This window comes from Sminthopsis crassicaudata, chromosome X (genome assembly GCF_048593235.1).
Source record: "Sminthopsis crassicaudata isolate SCR6 chromosome X, ASM4859323v1, whole genome shotgun sequence".
Lineage (NCBI taxonomy): Eukaryota > Metazoa > Chordata > Mammalia > Dasyuromorphia > Dasyuridae > Sminthopsis > Sminthopsis crassicaudata.
Genome location: NC_133623.1, coordinates 76709612 through 76727666, shown reverse-complemented (window position 1 = coordinate 76727666; position 18055 = coordinate 76709612). Strand labels below are relative to the sequence as shown.

At 36.1% G+C, this 18055-nt stretch overlaps 1 protein-coding gene across 1 annotated transcript; it reads left to right on the top strand.

The window, feature by feature from the left end:
* Positions 1-15650: 15650 nt before the first annotated feature.
* On the top strand, positions 15651-16982 carry LOC141549199 (kelch-like protein 15). The gene is made up of 2 exons (XM_074278611.1): positions 15651-15793; positions 16334-16982. Exon 2 carries the CDS (start codon positions 16421-16423, stop codon positions 16889-16891), a length of 471 nt encoding a protein of 156 aa, XP_074134712.1. The 5' UTR covers positions 15651-15793; positions 16334-16420; the 3' UTR covers positions 16892-16982.
* The last annotated feature ends 1073 nt before the right edge of the window (positions 16983-18055 follow it).

Sequence of the window (18055 nt, the reverse complement as noted above, 5' to 3'; positions counted from 1 at the left end):
TAGTTGATGATAATTCTCTCCTATTTGCTTTAATGGGACTTTTTGGGCAAAATCCATCATCTTCTTTATATCTAAACCTGATCAAGGGATTCTTAACAGGAATCCTTTACAGTGGAATGAGTGAATGTGCCGGCAATAGTTCCAGTTATTTCCTTTGGGAAAATCCATTCCTTTGGTTACTTGTTCTTCTCTATTTCCCATTCTATTGAGTCTAGTTTTCCCATTGTTTCCTTGTCAATTAAGAACTTTATAGTTGATGATAATTCTCTCCTATTTGCTTCAATGGGATGTTTTGGGCAAAATCCCTTATCTTCTTTATATCTAAACGTGATCAAAGGATTCTTAACAGGAATCCTATACAGTGGAATGAGTGAATGTGCAAGCAATAGTTCCACTTATTTCCTTTTGGAAAATCCACTCCTTTGGGTACATGTTCCTCTCTATATCCCTTTCTATTGAGCATAGTTTTCCTTTTGTTTCCTTTTCAATTAGGAACTTAATAGTTGATGTTAATTCTCTCCTATTTGCTTCAACTGGACTTTCTGTACAGGATGCATTATCTTCTGTATATCTAAAGCTGATCAAGGGATTCTTAACAGGAATCCTTTACAGTGGAATGAGTGAATGTGCAGGCAATAATTCCAGTTATTTCCTTTGGGAAAATCCAGTCCTTTGGATACTTGTTGCTCTCTATTTCCCACTCTATTGAGCATAGTTTTCCTTTTGTTTCCTTTTCAATTAGGAACTTTATAGTTGATGTTAATTCTCCCCTATTTGCTTCAATGGGACTTTCTGTACAAGATGCATTATCTTCTGTATATCTAAAACTGATCAAGGAATTTTTAACAGGAATCCTTTACAGTGGAATGAGTGAATGTGCAGGCAATAGTTCCAGTTATTTCCTTTAGGAAAATCCATTCCTTTGGCTACTTGTTGCTCTGTATTTCCCATTCTATTGAGTCTAGTGTTCCTGATGTTTCCTCGTCAATTAAGGACTTTATAAGTGATGATAATTCTTTCCTATTTGCTTCAATGGGACTTTTTGGGCAAAATCCATCATCTTCTTTATATCTAAAGCTGATCAAAGGATTCTTAACAGGAATCCTTTACAGTTGAATGAGTGAATGTGCAGGCAATAGTTCCAGTTATTTCCTTTGGGAAAATGCATTCCTTTGGATACTTGTTCCTCTCTATTTCCCATTCTATTGAGTCTAGTTTTCCTTTTGTTTACTTTTCAATTAGGAAGTTTGTAGTTGATGTCAATTCTCTCCTATTTGCTTCAACTGGACTTTCTGTACAAGATGCATTATCTTCTGTATATCTAAAGCTGATCAAGGGATTGTTAACAGGAATCCTTTACAATGGAATGAGTGAATGTGCAGGCAATAATTCCAGTTATTTCCTTTGTGAAAATCCATTCCTTCGGATACTTGTTCCTCTCTATTTCCCATTCTAATGAGTCTAGTTTTCCCATTGTTTCCTTGTCAATTAAGAACTTTATAGTTGATGATAATTCTCTCCTATTTGCTTCAATGGGACGTTTTGGGCAAAATCCATTATCTTCTTTATATCTAAACGTGATCAAAGGATTCTTAACAGGAATCCTTTACAGTGGAATGAGTAAATGTGCCGGCAATAGTTCCAGTTATTTCCTTTTGGAACATCCATTCCTTCGGATACTTGTTCCTCTCTGTTTCCCAGTCTATTGAGTCTAGTTTTCCCATTGTTTCCTTGTCAATTAAGAACTTTATAGTTGATGATAATTCTCTCCTATTTGCTTCAATGGGACTTTTTGGGCAAAATCCATCATCTTCTTTATATCTAAAACTGATCAAAGGATTCTTAACCGGAATCCTATACAGTGGAATGAGTGGATGTGCAGGAAATAGTTCCAGTTACTTCCTTTAGGTAAATCCATTCCTTTGGATACTTGTTGCTCTCTATTTCCCATTCTATTGAGCCTAGTTTTCCCTTTGTTTCCTTTTCAATTAGGAACTTTGTAGTTGATGTTAATTCTCCCCTATTTGCTTCAATGGGACTTTCTGTACAAGATGCATTATCTTTTGTATATCTAAAGCTGATCAAGGAATTTTTAACAGGAATCCTTTACAGTGGAATGAGTGAATGTGCAGGCAATAGTTCCAGTTATTTCCTGTAGGAAAATCCATTCCTGTGGATACTTGTTCCTCTCTATTTCCCATTCTATTGAGCCCAGTGTTCCTGATGTTTCCTGTTCAATTAGGAACTTTATAGTTGATGTTCATTCTCTCCTATTTGCTTCAATGGGACTTTCTGTACAAGATGCATTATCTATTCTATATCTAAAGCTGATCAAGGTATTATTTTTTTAAATTTTTTATTATATATATATTTTTTATAATATTATCCCTTGTATTCATTTTTCCAAATTACCCCCCCTCCCTCTATTCCCTCCCTCCGATGACAGGCAATCCCATACATTTTACATATGTTACAATATAGTCTAGGTACAATACATGTGTGTGAATATCATTTTCTTTTTGCACAATAAACATTAGAATCCGAAGGTACATGCAACCTGGGCAGACAGATATTAGTGCTAACAATTTACATTCACTTCCCAGTGTTTCTTCTCTGGGTGTAGCTACCTCTGTTCATCATTGCAGGCAATATTTCTAGTTATTTCCTTTGGGAAAATCCATTCCTTTGGATACTTGTTGCTCTCTATTTCCAAGTCTATTGAGTCTAGTGTTCCTCTTGTTTATTTTTCTGGCAAGTGTTTTGTAATTTTTCTCATATAATTCCTGACTTTTCTTTGGTAGATGGATTCCCAAATACTTTATACTCTCAACATTTGTTTGGAATGGAATTTCTCTTTGTATCTCTTGCTGTTGCATTTTGTTGGTGATATATAAAAATGCTGAGGATTTATGTGGATTTATTTTGTATCCTGCCACTTTGCTAAAATTCTGAATTATATCTAATAGCTTTTTAGCAGAGTCTTTGGGGTTCTCTAAGTATACCATCATGTCATCTGCAAAGAGTGATAGTTTGATTTCCTCATTTCCTACTCTAATTCCTTGAATCTCTTCCTCGACTCTTATTGCCGAGGCTAGAGTTTCTAGTACTATATTGAATAGTAATGGTGATAGTGGGCAACCTTGTTTAACTCCTGATCTTACTGGGAAAGGTTGCAGTTTATTTCTATTGCATATTATGCTTACTGACGGTCTTAAATATATGTTCCTGATTATTCTAAGGAATAATCCATTTATTCCTATACTCTCAAGAGTTTTTAGCAGGAATGGATGTTGGATTTTGTCAAATGCTTTTTCTGCATCTATTGAGATGATCATATGGTTCTTATTAATTTGATTATTAATATGGTCAATTATATGAATAGTTTTCGTAATATTAAACCAGCCCTGCATTCCTGGAATAAATCCTACTTGATCATATTGTATTATCCTGGAGACGATTTTCTGAAGTCTTTTTGCTAATATCTTATTTAAGATTTTAGCATCAATATTCATTAAGGAAATTGGTCTATAATTTTCTTTCTCAGTTTTCGATCGACCTGGTTTAGGTATCAGTACCATGTCTGTGTCATAAAAGGAGTTTGGTAGGACTCCTTCATCCCCTATTTTTTCAAATAATTTATATAACATTGGGGCTAATTGTTCTTCAAATGTTTAGTAGAATTCACATGTGAATCCATCTGGTCCTGGGGATTTTTTCCTGGGGAGTTGATTAATAGCTTGTTCTATTTCTTTTTCTGAAATGGGACTATTTAAGCAATTTATTTCCTCCTCTGTTAATCTAGGAAACCTATATTTTTGGAGGAAGTCATCCATTTCACTTAAGTTATCAAATTTATTGGCATAAAGTTGGGCAAAGTAACTCCTTATTATTTCTCTAATTTCCTCTTCATTGGTGGAAAGATCCCCCTTTCCATTTGTAAGATTAACAATTTGATTTTCCTCTTTCTTTTTTCTGATCAAATTTACCAAAGGTTTATCTATTTTATTGGCTTTTTCATAAAACCAAATCTTTATTTATTAATTCAATAGTATTTTTCCTTTCAATGTTATTGATTTCTCCTTTTAATTTTTGTATTTCAAGTTTAATTTTTGGTTGGGGGTTTTTAATTTGGTCTTTTTCTAGCTTTATAAGTTGCAGGCCCAATTCGTTAATTGTCTCTTTCTCTATGTTCTTCAAATAAGCCTCTAAAGATATAAAATTTCCCCTTATTACTGCTTTAGCTGCATCCCACAGATTTTGGTATGATGTCTCATCATTGTCATTATCTTGGGTGAAATTATTAATTGTTTCTATAATTTGCTCTTTCACCCAGTCATTCTTTACGATGAGATTGTTCATTTTCCAATTACTTTTTGGTCTATTTACCCCTAACTTTTTACTGAATGTAGCTTTTATTTCATTGTGGTCTGAGAAGAAGGCATTTATTATTTCTGCCTTCCTACATTTAATTTTGAGATCTTTATGTCCTAATATATGGTCTATTTTTGTATAGGATCCATGAACTCCTGAGAAAAAGTATATTCCTTTCTATCACCATTCAGTTTTCTCCAAAGGTCTATCATACCTAGTTTTTCTAATGTTCTATTTACTTTTTTAATTTCTTTCTTATTTGTTTCTGGTTTGATTTGTCTATATCTGAGAGTGCAAGGTTGAGATCTCCCACTATTATAGTTTTACTGTCTATTTCTTCTTGCAAGTCTCTTAACTTTTCCTTTAGAAAGTTAGATGCTATACCACTTGGTGTATATATGTTTAGTATTGATATGGCTTCATTATTTATGCTACCTTTCAGCAGGATATAGTTTCCTTCCTTATCTTTTTTAACGAGATCTATTTCTGCTTTTGCTTGATCTGAGATAAGGATAGCTACCCCTGCTTTTTTGGCTTTACCTGAAGCATAATAGGCTCTATTCCAACCTTTTACCTTTACTCTGTATGTATCTCCCTGCTTTAAGTGTGTTTCCTGCAGACAACATATTGCAGGGTTCTGATTTTTGATCCAATCTGCTATCTGTCTCCGTTTGATGGGAGCGTTCATCCCATTCACATTTATAGTTAAAATTACTAATTCTGTATTTCCTGCCAACATATTATCCCCAGATTATGCTTTTTCCCTTGACCCCCCCGAACCCCTTCCCCAATATTTAATTTATAGACCCCAGTTGTGAATCGCAGCCCTCCCTTTTTTTAGTATCCCTCCCCCCTACCTCCAAGTCCCTTTACTTATTCTCTTTTTGCTTTTCTCTTTTCCTCTCCCCCCTTTTAATGAGGTGAGAGAGAATTCTCTGAAAAATTAATGTCAGTTATTTACTCTTTGTGCCTCTTCTGATGAGAGTAAGATTCACACAATGATTTTCCCCCTCACTAAATTCCCTCAGATATGGTGTATTTTCTATGCTTCTTCCTGGGATGTAGTTTCCCTCTTTTTATCACTCCTTCCCCTTTTTCTGAACCGACCTCCTTCCCTTTACTACACCCCCATTTTTCTTTTATATCAGTAAAATCAAATTATCTATGAGTACTTTTTATATACCCACAACAGAGTTACAGATCTCAAGGGTTCTGTGTACCTTTTTCTGTTTTCTTCAGTCTTGTGGATGTAGATCAAATTTTTTGTTTAAGTCTGGCTTTTTTCTTAGAAACATATAGAATTCCTCTGTTTCATTGAATGACCATCTTCTTCCATGGAGAAAGATGCTGAACTAAGCTGGGTAGTTTATTCTTGGTTGCAGTCCTTGATCTTTTGCCTTACGGAATATCAGGTTCCAGGCTCTTCTATCTTTTAATGTGGAGGCAGCCAGATCTTGTGTGACCCTTATTGTGTCACCTTGGTATTTAAATTGTTTTTTTCTAGCTGCTTGCAAGATTTTCTCCTTTGTGTGGTCATTCTGCAGCTTAGCCACAATATTCCGTGGTGTTCTTTTTTTAGGGTCTATTTCAGAAGGAGTTCGATGAATTCTTTCCCCTTCTACTTTCCCTTATGTTTCTATTATCTCTGGACAGTTCTCTTTGATAATTTCCTGTAAAATAGAATCTAGGCTCTTTTTTTGGTCATAGTTTTCGGGAAGTCCAATGATCCACAGATTATCTCTCCTAGAGCTATTTTCCAGGTCTATAGATTTTTCCCAGTAAGTATTTGACGTTATTCTCCAGCTTTTCATTTTTTCTTGTTTTGTTTGACTGATTCTTGGGTTCTCAATGAATCATTCATTTCTATTTGTTCCATCCTGACTTTTAAGGAGTTATTTTCTTCTTTCACAGTTTTTAGTTCTTTTTGTAAATGCCCAATTTCGTTTTTAAATGAATTATTTTGCTCTATTGAATTTTTTTCCATTTCTCTAATTTTTTTGAGAATTATTTTCCTTTTCCAATTCAGAAATTCTATTTTCTTGAGACTTTTTTATCTTCTCCAATTCAGAAATCCTACTTTCCTGTGATTTTTTAACCTTTTCTAATTCACAAATTTTGTTTCCCTGCATCTACTGTGAATTCTTTATTTTTTCCAACTCCAATTTCAGGACGTTGTTATTCTCTATCATAGCTTCCCTTTCCTTTCCCCATTTTTCTTCAAACTCTCTTAGCTTTTTAATAGTCTCTTTGAGGAGAGAGTTATGTGATGGGGGGCAGGAATCGTTCCCCTTTAGGTTGTTATCTGCTGACTCTCTGCTGTTAACTTCCTCGGGGTTGGATACCCGCTCTTTCTCTGTGTAGAAGGAATCTATGGTTCTTTTTGACTTCTTACTCTTACTTAAAAAATCTTTTGGGGTCTGTCCCTGGGGTAGGAAATTATTTATTTATTTCTTTACCAGCTTCCTCCCAGACCAGATGGATGCAGCGGCTCCTGCACCTGAGCTAAGAGAGAGCTCTGGGAGAGAGTTCCCAACCCCCTCCCTGGAAGCGCCTCAGAGGTGACTAGCACTGCTGTGCTTTGAGGGCGCTGTGTTCTAGCGGCTTCCCTGAGGTTTGAGACTAAACAGTAAAGGCGACACAAAGCCCAGCCTGTGCTTCCCGGTGGGGCGTGGATGTCAGTAGCAGGTGACGTGAAAAGCCCCTGTGCTCAAACTGGAAGTGTCTGCCAGAAACCGTGGTTCCTAGTTTAAAGCTTCTGCTTCTCTGGGACTTCTGGTGCTGATTTCCACAGCCTTCAGCTGAGCCAGGCAGTGTGGGTTGCCTTGGGCCATATCCGCCCACTTCTCAATCTCTTAACTAGTCTCAGGTGGGAGCTAGGGGCCACACCCCCAGTGCTAAGATCTGCTGAGTCACCCCCAGGATCCCAGAAGATCTAATCTATCTTTGAATTTTTAAAGTAGTTTAGATTTCTCTTCTGAACTGCTGTTTTATAAGCAGAGAAGAGCTAACAGCCTGTGCCAGATTCCTTTTTCTCAGTGGCTTCTCTGATCCCAGAGCCCTTCCCAGCACGATCAGCGCAGTATGCTAGCACCCAGCTGTCTGTGCTGGCCTCTCTTCTTCCTCCCCTGGGAACTGACCTTTTCTGTTGAGACTCCAGATTCTCTTCAGCTGGTAAGTCGTGCTTCCAGTCCTTGTGGTATCTATCAGTCCAGCGCTATTTTTGAGGCTGATTTATCTAATTGGTTGTGAGGGAGTAAGGACGTTCACAGAGTCATGTGTATCTTCTCTGCCATCTTGGCTCCGCCCCCCTTTCCCATTGTTTTTCGTGCAGTTTGGTACATTATTTTTAATATCAATTCCCTAGTATTTCCTTCATTGGAACTTTCTTTGCACAATGTATTGTCTTCTTATGTTTAAAGGTGGATCAAAAGACTCTTAACAGAAGTTATATTCTTTGCAAAGAGTGAATGTGCAGAGAAATCTTCCAGTTACTCCCTTTCGAAAACTCAATTCCTTTTCTTACTTTCTCTTCTCTGTTTACCATTCTATTGAGTCTACTTTTCCCTTTGCTTCTTGTGCAGTTTGAGATACTATTATTGATTTCAATTCTCTCCTATTGTCAATGTAACTCTGTTTGCAGAATGCATTATATTCTTTATATTTAAAGCTGGATCAAAAGTGTCCTTTTCAGTCTACATAGTGAACGTCCAACGATATCTTCTGGTTATTCCCTTTTGAAACATCAATTCCTGTTCTTACTTGTTCTCTATATCCCATTCTATTGGGTCTAATTTTCCCTTTTTTATTGTACAGTTTGGGAAACTATTTTTTGTATCAATTCTCTCATATTTGCTTCTATGGAGCTTTCTCTGCACAATACATTATCTTCTTTATATTAAAAAATGAATCAATGGAGATTGGTCTATAGTTTTCTTTCTCTGTTTTTAACCTACCTGTTTTGGGTATCAGTACCATGTCTGTGTCATAAAAGGAATTTGGTAGGACTCCTTCATTCCCTATTTTTTCAAATAGTTTATATAGCATTGGGGCTAATTGTTCTTTGAATGTTTTGGTAGAATTCACATGTAAATCCATCTGGTCCTAGAGATTTTTTCTTAGGGAATTGGTTAATAGCGTGTTCTATTTCTTTTTCTGAAATGGGACTATTTAAGCAATTTACTTCCTCCTCTGTTAATCTGGGAAACCTATAGTTTTGGAGGTAGTCATCCATTTCACTTAGGTTATCAAATTTATTGGCATAGATTTGGACAAAGTAACTCATTATTTCTCTAATTTCATCTTCATTGGTGGAAAGTTTCCCCTTTTCATATTTAAGATTAACAATTTGATTTTCCTCTCTCCTTTTTCTTATCAGATTTACCAAAGGTCTATCTATTTTCTTGGTTTCTTCATAAAACCAACTCTTTTATTTAATAGTTCAATAGTTTTTTTAATTATTAATTTCTCTTTTTAATTTAAAAATTTCAAGTTTAGTAATTGATTGGGGGTTTTTAATTTGGTCTTTTTCTAGCTTTTTAAGATGCAAGCCCCATTCATTTATCTTCTCTTTCTCTATTTTATTCAACTAAACCTCTAAAGATATAAAATTTCCCCTTATTACTGCTTTAGCTGCATCCCACAGATTTTGGTATGATGTCTCATCATTGTCATTATCTTGAGTGAAATTATTAATTGTGTCTATAATTTGCTGTTTCATCCAATCATTCTTTAAGATGAGATTATTTACTTTCCAATTACTTTTTGGTCTATTTATCCTTAACTTTTTGTTGAATGTAGTTTTTATTGCATTGTGATCTGAAAAGAAAGCATTCACTATTTCTTTCTTCCTGCATTTAATTTTGAGATCTTTATGTCCTAATATATGGTCTATTTTTGTATAGTTTCCAAGAGAAACATATACAAGAGAAGAAAGTAAATTCTTTTCTGTCACTATTCAGTTTTTCTCCTAAGATCTATCATACCTAATTTTCCTAATAATGTATTTACCTCTTTAATTTCTTTCTTATTTTTTTTTTTGTGGTTTGATTTATTCAATTCTGAGAGCGCAAGGTTGCAATCTCCCACTATTACAGTTTTGTTGTCTATTTCTTCTTGCAACTCTCTTAACTTCTCCTTTAGGAAGTTAGATGCTATACCACTTCTTGCATATATGTTTAGTATTGATATTGCTTTATTGTCTATGCCCTTGCCCTTTAGTAAAATAAGGTTTCCTTCCTTATTTCTTTTCATTAGATCAATTTTTGCTTTTGCTTGATTTGAGATGATGGCTTTCCCTGTTTTTTTTTTTGTTTTTTTTTTTTTTTTTTTTTTTACTTCACTTGAAGCATAATAGATTCTGCTCCAGCCTTTTACCTTTACTCTGTATTTATCTCCCTGCTTTAAATGTGTTTCCTGTAAACAACATATTGTAGGGTTTTACTTTTGATCCAGTCTGCTATTTGCCTCCGCTTAATGGAAGAGTTCATCCCATTCACATTTACAGTTAAAATTATCAATTCTGTGAGATCATAAATAGATTAGAGGAACATAGGATAAACAGATTAGAACACAGGATAAATAGATTAGAGGAACATAGGATAGTTTACCTCTCAGACTTGTGGAAGAGGAAGGAATTTGTGACCAAAGGAGAACTAGAGATCATTATTGATCACAAAATACAAAATTTTGATTTACATCAAATTAAAAGGCTTTTGTATAAACAAAACTAATGCAAACAAGATTAGAAGGCAAGTAACAAATTGGGAAAATATTTTTACAGTTAAAGGTTCTGATGAAGGCCTCATTTCCAAAATATATAGAGAACTGACTCTAATTTATAAGAAATGAAACCATTCTCCAATTGATAAATGGTGAAAAGATATGAACACACAATTTTCAGATGATGAAATTGAAACTATTTCCACTCATATGAGTGTTCCAAATCACCATTGATCAGAGAAATGCAAATTAAGAGTTGTGAAAGAATCCAACCATTCTGGAGAGCAATTTGGAATTATGCCCAAGAAGTTATCAAACTGTGCGTACCCCTTGATCCAGCAGTGCTACTACTGAACTTATTTCCCATAGAAATACTAAAGAAGGGAAAGGGACCGGTATGTGTCAAAATGTTCGTGGCAGTCGTTTTGTAGTGGCTAGAAACTGGAAAATGAATGGAGACTCATCAATTGGAGAATGGTTGGGTAAATTATGGTATATGAATGTTATGGAATATTATTCTTCTGTAAGAAATGACCAGCAGGAGGAATACAGAGAGTCTTGGAGAGACTTACATGAACTGATGCTGAGTGAAATGAGCAGAACCAGGAGATCATTATACACTTCAACAACAATACTGTATTCTGATGGAAGTGGATGTCTTCAACATAGAGAAGATCTAATTCAGTTCCAGTTGAAAAATGATGGATAGAAGTAGCTCACCAGAGAAGGAACACTGGGAAATGAGTTTAAACTGTTTGCACTTTTGTCTTTCTTCCCTGGTTATTTTTACCTTATGAATCCAATTCTTCCTGTGCAACAAGAAATTTGGTTCTGCACACATATATTGTATCTAAGATATACTATAACACATTTAACAGGTATGGGACTGCCTATCATCTAGGGGAGGGGGTAGAAGGAAGGAGGGGAAAATTCGGAACAGAAGTGAGTACAAGGGACAATGTTGTAAAAAAAAAATACCCATGTATATGTACTGCCAAAAAATAATTATAAAATTAATTTTATAATTTTTTTTCCTGAGGCTGGGGTTAATTGACTTCCCCAGCTAGTATTAAGTGTCTGAGACCAGATTTGAACTCGGGTCCTCCTGAATTCAAGGCTGGTGCTCTATCCACTGCGCCACCTTGCTGCCCCAATTTTAAAAATTAAAAAAAAAAAAAGATAGGAGAAAAAAATTGAATTACTAATTCTGTATCTGCCATCATATTATCCTCAGATTATTCTTTTTTCCCTTGCCCCCCCGGAACTCCCAGTATTAAACTTATTGGTCCCACTTGTGTTACACCTTTCACTCACTATAGGATCCCTCTCTCCCCCCTTTGAATCTCTTCCCCTTTCTTGTACCCTTCCCTTAATACTCTTTTCCTGTTCCCTTTTCCTCTCCCCCTTTTTAATGAGGTGAGAGAGAATTCTCTGTAAAACCAGTATATCAATTATTTTCTCTTTGATCCAATCCTGATGAGAATAAGATTCACACAATGTTTCTCCCCCTCTCTAACTTCCATCAGATATGATAGGTTTTGTTTACCTCTTCGTGTGATGTAGTTTCCCTCTTTTTAATCTCTCCTTTTCCCTTTTTCTGACACTATCCCCTTTCAATTTTTACTTCCCTTTTTCTTTTTGTTATATCAGTAAAATCAAATTTTACATGTATTTACATGTATATCCACAACAGAAATACAGTTCTCAAGAGTTCCTTTTACCTCTTTCTGCTTCTCTTGAGTCCTATTGTTGGAGATCAGTTTTTTTGTTTAGATCTGATTTTTTCCTTAGAAACAAATGAAATTCCTCTGTTTCATTAAATGTCCATCTTCTTCCATGGAAGAAAATGCTAAACTTAGCTGGGTAGTTTATTCTTGGCTGCATGCCTAGTTCTTTTGCTTTTCAGAATATCAGATTCCAGGCCCTTTGATCTTTTAATGTAGAGGCAGCCAGATCTTGAGTGACCCTTATTATGGCACTTCGGTATTTGAATTGTTTTTTCCTGGCTGCTTGTAATATTTTTTCCTTAATCGAATAGTCCTGAAATTTGGCCACAATATTACGTAGAGTTTTTTGTTTGTTTGTTTGTTTTTCTTTTAGAGTCTTTTTCAGAAGGGGTTCGATTAATTCTTTCAATGCCTATTTTATCTTCTGGTTCTATTACCTCTGGAGAGTTCTCTTTGATGATTTCCTGTAAAATAGTATCTAGGCTCATTTTTTCATCATAATTTTCGGGAAGTCCAATAATCCTCAGATTATCTCTCCTAGATCTATTTTCCAGGTTTGTTGTTTTTCAAAGTAGATACTTGACATTTTCTCCAGTTTTTCATTTTTTTTGGTTGTGCTTGACTGATCTTGGTGTCTCAGTGAATCATTCATTTCTATTTGTTCAGTTCTGATTTTTAATAAATTATTTTCTTCATTAGTTTTTTCTTGTTACTTCTTTTTGTATATGTCCAATTGAGTTTTTAAATGAGTTGTTTTGCTCTATGGATTTTTTTTTTCCATTTCACTAAATTTGTTTTTTTAGTGGGTTATTTTCTTTTTCCAATTCACAAATCCTACTTTCTTGGGAATTATTTATCTTTTCCAATTCACAGATCCTACTTTCCTGTGATTTCTTTACATTTTCCAATTCCGTAATTCTGTTTCCCTGCACTTCCTATGAATTCTTTACCTTTTCCAATTCACATTTTAGGAAATTATTTACCTTTTCCAATTCACATTTCAGGAGGTTGTTACTCTCTTGCATAGCTTCTCTTTCCTTTCCCCATTTTCTTCTGACTCTTGTTTGAGATTTTTAATAGTCTCTTCTAGGAGAGCATTATTTGGAGAATTTTCCGGAGGTTGTTTGCTATTAGTTTCCTCGGGGTTGGAAACCTGCTCTTTTTCAGTATAGAAGCTATCATTCATTCTCTTGGGTTTTTTTACTCATTTTTTAAAAAGCCCTTAGGGTCTACCTTCAGGGCAAGGAGGTTACCCAGCTTCCTCTGCAGAGCAAGGATGGGTATATGTACAGTAGCTGTTCTCTCAATGGGCTGCAACGTGTGGCCGAGCTGCGGGAGTGCTCTGAGTACTCTGGGAAGAGCTCCACAGGGAAGTGAGTGGGTCTGGGTATCAAGAGCCGGGCTGTGTAAGTGCCCTGCAAGGAGCCCCGCTGCGAAGATTAGTGACTGATTTGGGGCTAGAGATTAAGCAGCAAAAGTATCACTGCCCCCCCTCCCCCCACAAATGCCCACTTTGAGTATTAGCAGTTGCCCTCAGGGCACTGGAAGCGTCTTTGCCTGGGGAGTGAAGTCAAGCTTGGGAGATTCCACTACCCCAGACTGAGCCCCTCACTGTTTAGATGAGAGGCTGCCCCAGGCTGTGCCCCTGCCGTGTAGATTTGTGTCTGCCCCCCAATAAAAGCCCTAGCTGCAGAATACTGGGAGGAGCAGTGTTATGGCCTGTACTGAATCACTTCTGGTCCTGGGTGGGCACAGCCAGATCCTGCTCTGGAGTCTCTCAGAGTACCCTCTTCCCCAGGCTCCAACTTCTGTGCTGGTCCACTACTCTGTGACCAAAGCAAAGCAATCAGGCTATGGCAGAGAGCTCTATGTAAACCTTCCAACCGCAGATGCCGCCCCCACTCCCGATTCTATCTCTGCCCTACTCCTGTCTGTTCCCGCCATTTAGGACAAACCTTTTCTGGCAATATTTCTGATTATCTTCAACTGGTGAATTGTTATACTTAAAATCTTCGTGAACCTAACCAGTCTAGCGCTATTTTTGAAGCTGATTTTAAAAATTGGTAATGAAGAGCTCAGAATCTCACGTGTGCCTTCTCTGCCATCTTGGCTCCACCCTCCTTAGTATTTTCTAATGTTTGCTTTTGGTTTAAATGGGATTTCTCTTTCAGTCTTTTCCTCCTAGGTCTTATTGGCAATCTAGAGAAATGCTGATAATTTATGTGAGTTTATTTTGTATTTTTAAACTTTGCTAAAGTTGGCAATTGTTTCCAATAACTTTTTTTTATTGGATTCTCTAGTGTAGTCAAATTATATGATATGATATGATATATCTTATGATATCATTTGCAAAGAGGAGTGTTTTGTGTCTTTGCTGACTTTTTATGTTCTTATTTGTTATATTTTTTGTCTTCTGTCTATAGCTAGGATTTCCAGTACAATATGAAATAACTGGTGATCATGCTCTACTTTGATTCACAGCAGATGTTATTCATAAGGCTTCAAGTTTATTCTTATAACATATAATGCTTGCTTGGCTTTAATACATCATACTTATCATGGTAAGAAGTGTTTTGTTGGTTCCTGTGTTTTCTAATATTTTTAATGGGAATAAGAGTTGTATTTTGTTTAACAATTTTTTGGCCTCTTTTGATGTAATCTCACAGCTTTTTGTTGGTTTTGCTATTGACTTGGTCAGTTACACTGATAAATTTTTTAACATTAAAACACCATGAATTAATGATGTAAAGTCCACAAGTCATAGTGAATGCTATTTCTAACCTATCACTGCAATCTCCTTTTGTAGTATTTGATTTAAAATGATACTTTGCTATTAGTTAAGGAAAATGGTCTACAATTTTCTTTTTCTGGTTTTGCTGTCTTTAGTTTAAGTATTAAAACTATATTTTTGCTATAAAAGATTTTGGTAGCCTTCTTCTTTCCGTATTTTATCAAAGAATCTATCAAAAATTTTGATGAATTCTGCCTTAAATGTTAGCTGAATTCTATTATACATCCATCTGGTCCTTGGGATTTAGTCATCGTAACTCATTTATGCTTTGTTCAGTACCTATTTTTGTGATGGGATTATTTTGGTAGTCCATTTCCTCTTGTCTTCATATGCACAATTTATACTTTTTATAACTATTCACCCATTTCAGTTAGATTTTCAATTTATCTCACATATTATTGTGAAAACTACTTCTTAATTTCATCTTCATCGTTTATGCAATCACTTTTTTTTGTTTTTGAGTCTGCTAATTAGTTCTTTCTTTCATTTTAAAAAATAAAATAAACAATACTTTATTTTATTGTTTAATAAAACTAACAGTTAAGTTTATGATTTTTATGTTTTACTTTCAATGTTAATTATTTTTACCTTTGGTTTTCAGGATTTTCATTTTTTTTTAATTGGATATATTAAATTATACTTTTTCAATTTTTTTCTTTAATTTTAGGCTCAATTCCTTGATCTGCTCTATTTCTGTTTTATTGAAGTAAAGCTTTAAAGAAAGAAATTTTCCCTAAGGACTTCTTTGATTGCATCCCCCCACTTTGGTTATGTTGTTTCATAGTTAGCATTCTCTCTAATGAAAGTATCGATTGTTCTCTCTGGTTTGCTCCTTGTCCCACTAATTCTCCAGAATTAGACCATGGAGTTTTCAGTTAACGGTCATGGCTGCTCTGGACCTGATGTCACAGAGCCCCATCCTCTCCCTTTTCCTTTTGTCCTCTCGTCTGGAAGACTAGTGCTGCCCTGTGGTGATGTCACAATGACCCCCCCTTCCACCTTCCGTTAGCTCTTAGTCTTGTCTCCAGGGGAGGGGTCCAGAGCAGCTGGAGGTCTGTGTGTCCCTCATCTAGCTCCCTCTCCTTCAGCCCTTTTACTCCTCCCCTCCATTAGGTCCATCTTACCTCCATCTTCAAGGCTGACCAATCCTAAGGGTTCTACTAGTGCCTCAGTGTCTCTGAGGGTGGTAAGTGCCCTCTCCCCTGCTTGTACCTCAGCTCTTCTATTTCTTCTCTCTTCTCTTTCTTCCCACCCCCAACCTTTTCATAAAACTCCCCCCTCCCCGCTTGGTTTCTCTTAGTGCTGAGCAGGATGTGTGTAAGAGGGAGTAAAAGGTACTGGGAGTATCAGCACCTTGTGAGTGTGGGAGGGGGAGGGGCTGCATGTGCGGGTGTGCGGGTACCTGCGTATGCCTGACCATGCCTGGGGCTTCTGGTCCACCCAGGCTTTCTCTTGCCTCTTTAAGTTCAGTAATTTGCTCCATTCTATCTGTCAGCTATAAGACTTTTCACCTTCAGAAAAAAAGATGGTGGCGCTGGGGCTGGGCCTGAGGGAAAGGACTGCAAGGCTGCAATCACCTCAGCAGCTAGGGAGCAGGTTCTCCCTATGCTGGCCTCCTCAAAGTCTCCCCACCCTATCCTGGAGGAGGGATTGTTCCTGGAGAAGAAGAGGAGGAAGAGGGGGAAGGTTCAGCTCTCATGACTCTTCTCTCTTTGATCCAATACAGAGAAGCTGATTAATTCCAGTGGCGGAGGTGCTCTTCCTCTCACAGACGCCAGCAGTCGTAACTGGACCAAGACCAGCAAGGTGACTCATGGAGGGGGACATGCAACGGTTCACTTCCTCCATCCATAATGCCAGTGTCCCTGCTGGGCTCAGAGCACTGTATGAGGGGGGATTGCTTCTTGATGTCACCCTAGTTATTGATGATCAGCAATTCCAGGCCCATAAAGCACTCCTTGCCACCCAGAGTGACTACTTCAAGAAAATGTTCACAGCTGAGAGCCAGGAGGGAGATCAGGACAACATTCCTTTGCATGGTCTGACTGCTACCGCCTTCAGCCATATTCTAAAATTCATGTATTATGGAACTATAGAACTGAGTATGAATACAGTGTATGAAATCCTGCAGGCTGCCATCAACATTAAGCTTAAAGAAGTGGTGAAGTTCTGCTGCTCTTTTCTCCTATCCAGAATCTCCTTAGAAAATTCTGGAGAAATTTTGAAACTCTTAGATGATTTTGGTATAACCATGGAGGGAGCCAGAGAGAAGTTGTTTTCATAAACTTTCATGCACTTTCAACCATTTCTGTTAACTTTTAAAATCATCTTTTTTCCTAGAAGATTTTTTTTTTACTTTTATGTCCTGTGTCTCACCTGCGATTTGCTTTTCTTCCACAGGATACAAAAATTGTTTCAAAATTACTCAAATTAAATTGACTTCTACTCACATTGTTATTCATCTGTGCTTTCTTTACTATATTTATGCACTGTTCCTAATTTAAAACTTTCCCTTTATTTGTTCTTAAACATGAAGCTTCTGAATTGAGATTTGTTTATATTATTAACAAAATCAGAAAAAAATATGATCCTGCTAGGCGCCATAGTATGTTGTATCTTTTCAGGGGGAGTGAGGTAGTGAGGAAAATCCCAAAATAATATTAATTATATTATAGTCATTTAAATGAATTTAAATTAAATAATCCTTATTTGAAATTTGTGAATATAAGAGAAGTATCTAAAACTAAAGACTACTTACTCTACATTGCTTCAATGTAACTGCTCATAATCTCAAATGGCCACCCTTTTCTAAAAGCCTTTGTTCCTCATGCTTAAATTTTAGATTTCCTTCTGGTTGATACATTTTGATGTGTTTCTGGATCTAAAAATCAAAGTTTTAGCTGGAGGTGGAGGAGTTGGAGATGTTTTTGTTGTCTATATTAAATGCTAATTCTTTCCCCACTTCTAATTGGCATAAGGAAAAAATTGCATTTTCAAAACGGGATACAAACATTAATAGAGCTGGTGTGGTACATTCTTATTACAAAAACAATCATTGTCTCTTGAACCTTTGTTGGAAGTCACTGCCAAAAACAAATATATATATATATATATATATATATATATATATATATATTGCTACTATTGGTCTTCTCTTCTTAGGAATGGCATTGAGACACAATGAAGAGCTCATTTAGTGAAAGAAACATGTATAAACATTTTGCCGAGATGAATTTTTTTTTTGTTACAGGACTAAACTAAGGTTTTATAATTTAGTAATTATACACAGATTAAATTTTATCACATGGATCATTGCTAGAAAGAAATTCCAAATAAGCTAAAATTTTTCATTGGGAGGTTAAAGAATTTGCTTACAATCTTCATAGATAAACAGTTTTTCAGCTCCTTGAAGAGAGAAGCTATGTCTTCCTATTTTGACCTTTAAGTA

Coding starts and splice junctions, on each gene's coding strand:
- LOC141549199 (XM_074278611.1), top strand. CDS start 16,421: ATGGAGGGGGACATGCAACGGTTCACTTCCTCCATCCATAATGCCAGT.